The sequence below is a fragment of the Marmota marmota genome, unplaced genomic scaffold (assembly GCF_001458135.2).
Source record: "Marmota marmota marmota unplaced genomic scaffold, marMar, whole genome shotgun sequence".
Taxonomy (NCBI): Eukaryota; Metazoa; Chordata; class Mammalia; order Rodentia; family Sciuridae; genus Marmota; species Marmota marmota.
The window spans coordinates 37,505,060-37,516,141 of record NW_026000093.1 but is presented as its reverse complement, the minus strand read 5'-3'; the positions used below and the strand labels follow the sequence as shown (position 1 = coordinate 37,516,141).

The 11,082-nt window shown below is 34.3% G+C and overlaps 1 protein-coding gene across 1 annotated transcript in view; it reads right to left on the bottom strand.

Moving 5' to 3' along the window:
* Positions 1 to 5,951: 5,951 nt before the first annotated feature.
* The window catches only part of Decr1 (2,4-dienoyl-CoA reductase 1), a 42,575-nt gene continuing 37,444 nt past the window's right edge, over positions 5,952 to 11,082 (bottom strand). The window contains exons 7-10 of the mRNA XM_015485948.2: positions 8,907 to 8,979; positions 6,720 to 6,866; positions 6,236 to 6,298; positions 5,952 to 6,124 (exon numbers count right to left, since the gene is read on the bottom strand). Of these exons, the coding sequence (XP_015341434.1) occupies positions 6,065 to 6,124; positions 6,236 to 6,298; positions 6,720 to 6,866; positions 8,907 to 8,979 (343 nt within the window). The 3' untranslated portion in view covers positions 5,952 to 6,064. The remainder of the gene's footprint in view (positions 6,125 to 6,235; positions 6,299 to 6,719; positions 6,867 to 8,906; positions 8,980 to 11,082) is intronic.

The following is an 11,082-nucleotide window of genomic DNA, read 5'->3' as shown; positions in this document are numbered from 1 at the left end:
AAAATGCATTCCTAGTTTCTATCTAGGTGTAAAGGTATGCAGACAATAACATGGAAAAGCATTTTCAAAATCCCTGTTATGAAATATATTTTAACCAATTAGGAAGAAACAGACTGAAAATTGTACTACATTAAAATTAAGAACTTAACATTCACAAGAGTTTTTTCATATTTAAATCCTTTTTTAATATAGTAAAGTACCTAAAGGCAGTGGGGACAAGAGAAAATTTTTTTTATTTAACATCAATTTAAAATATTGTAGGGACTCACTTGCCTCTCAAACAATGATCAACTCCCTTGAAACAAACAGAGAAGTAGAGAGAGGTAGAAGGCATGTCCAGTATCACCCAACCAGATGTCTAGATGAGCCCTCAGGACTTCAGACTCTGCACAAGTGCTCTGGATCTTAGGGGTGCACCAGAATAACTGTGAAAGGACTCTCAGTTAGGATAGCACAGAGCAGCATTATCCATACTGTCATCCCTAGTTCCAAACACTGAGCCCCTGCAACTGGAAGACTCAAAGCCCTTATCTCTCCTAGGTTCCAAAGAACAGAGTCTGGCAGTAATATGTGTCCCAACCACATCATACATTCCTAAGTTCAGACAACCCTAGGCATAGGACAGTTGGTCATGGAGCTATAACCTCCTCTTACCTCACCCGAGCCCTGAAACCTAATGTCTTGGCGTTTGCTACAACTCCCAGAAAGGAGATCCTGATGAGACCCATCTGCCAAGAGATTGAACTAGTCATCCTTAGAAAAGGTGTCACCAGAATTACCATGGTCCTCCCTGACCTCCAACTTAGGCTTCTGATATTCATAGGACCCCAGATTCATCTTGATATGCTATTGTTTTGGACTAGCAGTCTCTTCCTCTAGGAACACTCACAACCAAGTGGGTCCATCAGACTTTTCCACCATGTCCTGGCTTCCCCCTTGGTCTCCATTCCTACAGGCTCCCAACAGTCTATGACCATGATGGTTTCCTTCCTAGGAAGATAGGACGTTTCCTAAAGTGATTTACTAAACAGCAAAAATGGCCACTATTCTTTAAATGGAGCTTGTTCACTAAAGGAAAAGACACTGTTAGGAGAGAAAAATAAAATTTCAGTGTGGGAGAAGATATTTGCAACAATTATAACACAAAAGCACATATATCAAAAATATAATACTTGTAAAAATAAATTTTTAAAAATATAACCCAATTGAGAAATATGTAAGAAAGCTTAATAGGCATTTCACAAATAAAAGAATATGTAAATTTCTAATAAGCATATAAAAAGTAATCAACTGTATCACTGATCAGGAGAAATGGTAATTTTAAAAAACAAGATCCATACACTCATCAAACAAAAACCATACGCTCATCAAAAATGCCAAAAGTAAAATGACTTTGCTAAATATTGATAAGGATGTGGTACAGTGGAGATTCTCACATACTACATGATGGGAGGTCAAACTGCAAATACTTGACAAAGCCATTTAGCAGTATCTACTAAATTTGAAATATGCATACATTATAACCCAGCAAATTTCACTTCTATGTATTATCAAAATAATGGTGAAAGATATGTACATATGTGTGTGTGTATATATATACACACACTCCCCCACCCAAATGACAAGCATGTTCACAGCAGCACTATATTTGTCAAGGCCTCAAACTGGAAACAACCCAAATATCCACTAACAGAACTAATAAATTATGTATATTCATATACAGTATATATTCAAAGGAATGATCTAAGACAATGAGGATGTGCAATCAGTTACCACACATAAAAAAGCCAGAAACAGAATATATGTTGCATGATTCTATTTATATAATTTCTAAAGCACACTAACTATGGTGGTGTTAGATGTCAAGATCATGGTTTTGGGGCTAGGGATATAGCTCAGATGGTAGAGTTCTTGCCTTACATGCACAAGGCCCTAAGTTCAATCCCCAGTACCACAAAAAAAAAAAAAAAAAAAAAAAAAAAAAAGTGTTCTTAAAAGGAAGTGGGGAGTCTTGATGGAGGATAGAAAGGTTTCTAGATTTCTGGTAATATTGTTTCTTGACCTGTATTTAGGTTACATGTGTATGCTAATTTTGTGATAATTCATGATTGGTACACTTTTTAAATTAAGGCTTCTCCAACTATAAGATTCTACTATTCATGTGGGAGCAGTGGTACACTCCTGGAATCCCAGTGGCTCAGGAGGCTGAGGCAGAAGGATCAAGAATTCAAAGTGAGCCTCAGCAAAAGCAAGGCACTAAGCAACCCAGTAAGACCCTGTCTCTAAATAAAATACAAAATAGGGCTCGGGATGTGGCCTCAGTGGCTGAGTGCCCCCGAGTTTAATCCCTGGTGTACACACACACACACACACACACACCCTGACACCAAAAAAAATATGGTGCAGTCACATTCTTGCTGCTTTAGTTTCCACAAGAATAAAAAGGAAGAAATGATTGTCCCTCTATAATAGAAATATTTCCTGGTGGTTTCCCCAAGTCAGTTTTAAGATGTTAACAACAGCCCTTACTTTAAATGGCTGCATATTAATTCTTCCATTAGTGCAACAGGAGCAGGACTATAAGTATCTGAGTGACAGTAATAATTCTTGAGATGAGACACTGATGTGGTTATGGCCCAAAGGCAGTTGTAATCAGGACACTGATTATCCATAAGTAACATCTGTTTCTCTTTCAGACTCAGGAAGAATGTCTGGTAGGGGAAATCTCCATGTTTGGTACTCTCTGTCATGCTCATAAACTTATCTCCCTCATCCACCTCTTGTAATATGATAAGACAAACTTTAAGAGATAACTAATAGAAGGGAAAATGCATACAAACTCATAACAAATCAAAAATTTAAATATACCATTAAGGTTCCAACAAGTAAAATGACAAACACAAAATTCTCAAGTATAGAAAAGTGTTAAAACTCACTAGTAATTGGACACATTTGTAAAAGAGCTATCCTTTGTTTCTTATAAAATTGGTAAATAGTTTTCATTGTTGGCAGGTATTTGTTGAAATTGGAATCATCAGACATTGCTCAGGGAGGGTTAAGCCCATACAAATTTTTGGATAAAAATTTGGAAATGAGTATCCAAGGCATTTAAAAGCTTCAGAACCTTTGATTGATACTACTACTTCTAAGAATCTGTCATGAGGAAGCCAGGAGTGCAGTGGCATTACATGCCTGTAATTCCAGTGGCTCGGGAGGCTGAGGGAAGAAGATCATGAGATCAAAGACAGCCTCAGCAACAGCAAGGCACTAAGCAACTCAGTGAGACCCTGTCTCTCAATAAAATACAAAATAGGGCTGGGGATGTGGCTCAATGGTTCAGTGCCCTGAGTTCAATCCCTGGTACTCAAGAAACAATCTGTCATGAGGAAAAAAAATCCAAATTATAAAAAATGTATTAAGCACACAAATATGTTCACATAGTTTTATTTATATGACTAACAAAATAACCTATGATATCATTTACATGTGGAATCTAAGAATATTGAACTCAGAAGTAGAAAATAGAAGAGTTGTTTCCAAAAGTGGTGGTGATAGGGAGTGTTGATCAAAGGAATTTTAAACAGAAGGAACAGGTTTTGAGATCTATTGCACAGCATGGGAACTACAGTTAATAGTAATGTATTTTAAATTTCAAAATGACAAAATAAATTTCAAATATTTCACCATTAAAATGACATAGATCAGCCACGTGATGGATCTGTTAATTAACTTAATTAATCATTCCACATTTTATACATTCATCAAAACAGACTGTCCTCCATAAATGTATCCAGTTATGATGTGTGAATCAAAAATAATAATTTTAAAATGCACTGCCAAAAGGCAAACCAATAAGCATCTTTGAAGGAAAAAATGTAATTAAAAATAAGAATTCTAAGAACAAAGAATTAAATTGTGATATTTGTAAACCAGAGAACACTAAAAATCATACTTTTATTAAAAAAAAGTAGGATCTGATTGGTCATATAATCTGAACTATGAAAAGAAAAGAAGGTGGTTGAGAAAACACTAGAGAAAATATTTTTAAAATTATAAAAATATAAATATAATATTCATTTACCCAATATATGGATATATTGGTGAAAGTAGTGAAGAGAGTGTGTCTATGTCCGTGTATTTTTGGTGACAGGTGGTGGGTGGAAGGTGGGTATAGAAATGGAATAAGAATGCTAAACCATCATTCATGGAAGAAACAAACTTCTAAAACTGGAAAAATTTAAGAAATTGCAAATTAGTGTGTTGCTTTAAAAACAAGAAGTGTATTCTATAAAGAAAAAATAGTCAAAAGAGCTGAAGATAGTTGGAAAATGAGCAGTTGAGGGAGGACTGCAGTAGCCTCTGTGTAAATTATACAGAGATGACTTTCATAAAAATAATTAAGTGAAAGAGCAAAAGGGTGAAAACTTATTCCAAAGTATGAACATAAGTTTTCATTATGAAATTAGTGAGCTTGTCCTTTTCTATTCTTTTGCATTCTCACTTTTTCTATAACAACCAGGTCTTAAAAATAAAAGGTACAAAAACTAGAAAGGCCATCTTTCATTTGTTTGTTTGCTACTTTATAGTGTTTTTATTTGTTTGTTTCATCTCACTTAACAATCCATGAAGCAGATATTATAATAGATGAAGAAAATAAAAAGTAAGACACAAGGTCTTAAAACTACCAGCACTTTTCTTTCTTAACACTATGGGAAATACTAACAATTAAAAAAAGATGAGTGAGAAGAAAACAAGGATTACTGTTTAAGGTAAATGGAGATGGGGTATTTGTACTGAAGAGTATACAGAAAGTGTTAACATCCTAAAAAGCTAGTGAAAACCAAGGGCATTTATTCCAAGCCTATAACATTATCCTGAGTGTACACTATAAAATATAATAAATGTAATTGATATTCACAATTATCAAAGTAAAAAGATTGCCTTAAAAGGTTTATAGCATATAATTCAAATAGGAAAACTGAATTCCTCCATGGACCTCTTCAGATGAAGTAAGATAGAAGCTGGTCCCCTATCTGAACAATTTGGGCAACAGGGATACTCAGTCTAGTGAACATGTTATCAGTGACTTCTATGAAAGCAAATGGCCTTCTAGGTTCAAAATTATAACTGTAGACTCAAGCCTTTGGTTTTCTTATTCTATTCTCACGATTATAAATTAGTCAACAAAATATGAAATTATACACACAAAAATATTTTATATGCTTTATTTATCTTCTCTACCCAGAGAAATCTAGTTTCTTTAAGGCTGAGATGAATGCTGTCTCATGGGAGCCACCTTCTCTGAACTTAAGAAACAAAATGAGTAACTTCTTCCTCCACACTTTAATACTGCTAGAATAAATGTGTCATGCCTAATTGTTTACCTGTCTACCTATCCTGATAGATAATGAAGTTTCAAGAGGGCAAGGGATGGAAATAGGAAAGATAGCAGAATGAATTGGGCATAACTTTCCTATTTTCATGTATGAATACATGACTCCACATTATGCACAACCACAAGAATGGGAAGTTACACTCTATGTATGCATAATATGTTAAAATATATACCACTGACGGTATAACTAAACAAAATGAGTAACTTCAAATTTAAAAAAAGAAGATAATTCACAAGTTTAATGAAAAAGAAATTATTAGAAAGGTGGAATCCATTGAATTTAGTGTAGATTTCTTTCCTTTATGCCCCAGCACAATAAGCATAGTGTAATATGCAACTTACATGCTACTCTCACCATCAGGTTTCCCTTGACTTTCCAGATCACAACTACCAGTGCCTCACTCTGTACTTCTAAGCACTTTTCACCTCTAGGCCTTTCTCCATTCTCCCACCTACTTAACAAAACAAAAAAATTGAACAGGTGATATCCTATCTTATTCATCTTTAAATATGTAATAACTTCCACTGGCCAGGTACACAGTATACTCTCAGCAAATGCTTGTTAATTGAAAATTTATTAGACTTGAAAATACTTGAAAGATTACAGTCAATTTATATCATTTTTAGTCTCTAAATTTTACGGCACCCAAGATTAAGGCCAGAGTGATCTTAAGAGCCCTTTGTCTTTCGGATGAGTCCCTCTATTGTGTCCCACTCCTCCTTGGTGACCTGATAGAAGAAAAAAAAATGTCAATTTAAAGGGTTTCTTGCATGTTTACAAAGTTTAGCATATAATATTGCTAGCTACTAATATTGATTATATACACAAAATGGCATTACCTTCCTTAGGCTGTTGAATTCACCTGATATAAATACTTCCTCTCCACCATCAAATCTAATAGTCTGAAAAAAAAAATTAAAAACTCTGAAACTAGCTTCTTTTTAAAAGCTTCCGAACCATTCCCATTTTCATACCCTAATTGGTTGAAATATCTCCTTAGTACTTTCAAAACCAAATTTTAAAGAATAAAAACTGATGATTAAAGTTAAACTGATATATTCTATTCAGAATACTCTTTCCAACATCTCTACAGTTTCAAATTCTACCCAATCTTAAAAGATCATCTTAAAGCTTTGCCTACCAAGGTAACTTGCAATTAATAAAATAATTTATTGAATAATTTTTATGGGCTAAATGTAATATTTTTATATTATTTACAGCTAAATAAATATTTTAAATCATATTTATATGCAACATTGTCAGAACTGCTTCCAAATTAAGGCTTCCCAAACTCCCCAAAAGTCAAAGAGATGAAATGCTTACTGCTCCATTAATCCAAGAAGCATAATCACTACAAAGAAAAACAGCAAGATTTGCAAGTTCTTCCATGGTCCCCAGGCGTCCACAGGGAATTCTGTCAATCATTTCTTTCTCAAATGTCCCAGCTGGGTCCAAACGGCTAAAGGCACCCTTTAAAATTAAGAAAATCATTAGGGTTTTTGTTTGTTTGTTTGTTTGTTTGTTTGTTTTGTGTGTGTGTGTGTGTGTGTGTGTTTAATCCAACCATTTTCCTACTTAAATTTGCAAAAAAATGAAATGCTACTATGGCAGCCTGTTCATACCTTAGGCTTTGGGAGTGACAGAATTTCACTAAATTCTTTAATATTCACTCTAAGCCAAAACAGGTCATTTTACCTAAATTTGAAATTAAAAAAAAAAATCAATAGAAAACATAACTATTAACCTTAGTTTCTTCTCTGTAAAATGAGGACATGTACCTTAGCTACCTCACCAAGTTGTAAACATCAAATGAGCAAATGTATACAAAAGTCCTCTGAAAAATGTACAAGCTCAGTGTGGTGGAGGCAGTTGGAATTACTGGTCATTTCATTTAGTGAACAGAGAAAGGTGACTCAAGTAGGAGGTACTTTCTTTTCTTCTTCCCAGAATAATAAGAAAGGAATAAAACAAGCATGTTATGATATTAAAATCACGTAGATCTTAAAGAAAAACCATAACTAACTTAGTCAATTTGTTTTTATGTTAATGATGTGAAGGAACAGAGCAAGATGAGGTATAGATATGCACTGATCAATAAAAATGACTGGAGCTTTCTGTGCTAGAGCCTTGAATTGTAGATAATGGTTTTTCTCAACACAGTTCTGAGACAGAACACACACCTGAGACTCTTTATAGGTCCTCTAGTTCTCCCTAGACAGATAGGGCATAGACACTGGTCCCAACCCTGGTTCTATCTGCACTTGCTAGAGAGCTTCTACTCTTCAGCTTTCTTTAATCTCTTTAAAACTATGTACCTAATCTTTGGGTAGAAGTCATATTTCCACTGCTAGACTATAAGTTCCTTGATAGCAAGAACTTTGTCACAAATGTTGTTGTATCATTCCCAGTACTTTTGTGCACAGTGGCCACTCATTAAATGTATGTTAAATAAATAGTAACATGAAAGTGATCTTTCCTAGATATTGGAGTCCAAGGAATAAGTTTCTGTAACTGCAGAATTCTTTTCAGATAATTCTGAGCACAGGCCACCCTAAGCCATGTGTTTTAATAAATGTTTTTGAGTTATTTTTTCCCTGCTTTTATTAGATTCTTTATTATTGAAGTGTCAGATAAGAAGATATTCAATCAAGCTTCACTCTGGTAATTTTTTAATTCCACACATTAAACAGCTAAATAAATTGTTCTTGCCATTTCCATGTTAAAATTTAATATCCCAGAGCTACCTTGCCACCCAAATGTTCTTTAGTCTTATTTATTATATTCTTATGCATTTTGATTAGGTTTTCCAGCCATAACCCAGTTGAGATTATAAAATCCTGTTTCACATGCCAACAAAAGGTGTGAAAGTCAAATTATCTGGGGGTAATGTTAGAGAACAGAGAACCTGTGGACATTCTGAGCAACATCTGTAGCAGCATTAGTGATAATTATGAGTTGCAATGAGTATCTGTAAGGATTATTATTTATAGGTGAAATGCATGCCTTCGGGAGGATTTTTAATCAGAGAAACGTAGGAGTTGGATGACATCCATAATTGATGGAAAGTGAAAAGGCACAGGAATGAGTCAAAGAAAATGCTACCTATAGCAAGACCGAGCCTTCATGATCAAATTTTAGGGCACTTCTTAAACTAAAAATATAGTTACATTTCCATGATTAAAAAAAGAAAAGAAGTCAAAGTAACAAGAGTCCTTAAAATTTGGCAAAAATGAAAAAAATACCAGACAATAACAGATTACAATAACAGAAGCAAATTGGAAAAACAAGTCAGTACTGATGGTTTAAAAGGTCCTAGAAGACAATGAAACAGACCTCATCATGATGTTCCACAGCTGCTATATCCCTTCCCATCCCATTATTTCTCATGTTGAACAATGCCAAAAGCTCTCTTCCATACTGGACAGTCCTTCCTATGCCACCCAGAGTGCATTCATCACTGCTTCATTCTTTAATCATTTACACTGTTAAAATAAGGCAACTATAACTTACTTTAGTTTTTATAGGCCCCGGCTGAATTACATTGAATCGCATTCCATATTTACCCCATTCAGCTGCAAGGGACCTAAAAATTTAAAAAGACAAAACACATTAAAAAGATTACACCATATTCTGAGAACCACAAATAACCAAGATTCACTGCATTCTTAATCCACACCAAAGATTATAATACCCCTCTAGGTACATAATAGTATTATTTCCTATGTTATAGATAAGGTAAAGTGAAGGTAAAGACAGGTGAAATCATTTTCCCTAGGTTATATGACTAATCTATCAACCTCAAGTGGTCTAGCCCCAGAGTTTGTGCCCTGAGTCACTCTGCTGTACCACTACCATTTGTTTTAATGTCTTTACTCGCTATGCCACTTATCATTTACACTACAGAATAAGAAATCCAGTATCAATACAAATTTTAGAGTAGGTATACACTAAGCACATAAAAACGTGAAAGCTTCAAGCCCTTCCCTCCCATTTTCTGGAGTTCAATACTACATTTACAAAGTTCATTATAATTTTACTTGTAACCCTGGGCACTGGATTCCAATGTCTGCAGCATCACAAGTTCTTTAATTGAATAAGAAGTGAATTACACAGACTTAAAATATCAACCACATCCATGTTTATCTAGTCTTTAATATAATTGTTGAATTGAGCTTTAAAGGTAATAAAAATCTAATGCAGCCTTACTAAATGTCTTGAAGCAAAATATAACATTAATAGCAAACATGGAAACTTGAAACAAACTGACAAACATACTTGACAGATCATTCTTTTTTAAAAAATATAAACTCATTTTATGAATTTATACTGTATGTATATTTGTTTGTATAAAGAAACTTAATTTAGTTTCAATTAATGAGTTAGGGTAGCTTAAAAATATAGATAATGCAAATGAGAAGACAAGAAAGGCAAGGAAAAAGAAAAGGATAAGAAATACAAAGGGGCAAAGAATGAAATAAACCTCTAAATATATTATGATGTTTCATATGGATTGTAATAGGCAGGTCACAAATTTCTATCCACTCTTTCTATAACCCTATATAAAAAAGGTAAGCCTAATCAGTTACATGGTTCACTGTGCCCCCCAAAAAGGAGCAAACTAATGCTTCAGAAAAACACAATTGTTTCTGATACAAAAATTAGAATATTTCTTCCGAGAAGATTTATAAAAGGAAAATTGTATAACATAAAAATGTCCTTAAGACATTGTATCTTTGCAGTGGATAAAAAAGGATAAGTTTTATGAGACTATAAGATATCCTTATTATAGTCAGACAGTACTTCAAAGGTCAATTCAGTAAAACCAGTTCTGTGTGATACGGCACATGTGAAACAGTTCAGTCTGTTACTCTGACTTAGTCCATAGATGCATTTTATTTATTTATTTTTTAATTTTAGGTGAATAACAACCATACATAATAGTAGTCTTCACTGTGATACACTTTTTACCTTAGATGCATTTTAGAAAAATGGGTGGGTAGCATCTCTTTCAGGCAAATCATACATAAAATAAAAATTGCTTCTGTGAGTGGTCCTTTTAATAATATTCATGACCATGCCTACCATAGGCATGTATTTACAGAACACCTACTCCAAAGTGCTGGAGAAGTAGTAACTTTATGTTTTAACAGAATTACTCAGCCAAGCAGAATCTGTTATCCGGTAAAATACTGAGCAACTTAATAAGGAAATCCGCTTAGGAGAAAAGCCATCCTATCTCTTCTAAGAGGTATACCAGATAAATCTGTTTCATGGTAGCACAGTCTATCTGCTCTCATTAAGCTAAGTTATATACCGAAGAACAGGATAAGGAATCTATCTCATTTGGTTAGATCTGCATGTTAAGTTGAGGTACAATATACTCAACACATGTTAGCCATTATTATTCATGCAACAAATGTTGATCATAAACACCAACACTCTATAAGTACTGTGTAGTACCCAGTAAGGAAGTCAGTGTCTGTTCTCAAAAGAGTAGTCTATCTGAAGAGATGCCAATTTGGTTGTATACTTGTTGTACCTGGAATAATGTAAAGTGTGTCATGGCTGCTTGAAGGACAAGATATCTACTCAAACTGAGAGGGCAGTGAAGGCTCCCCTGAAGAGGTGGTATGGAAGCTGGCACTTAAAAAAGATTGAGTTTGCTGCAGGAGGTGACAGCAGGGAT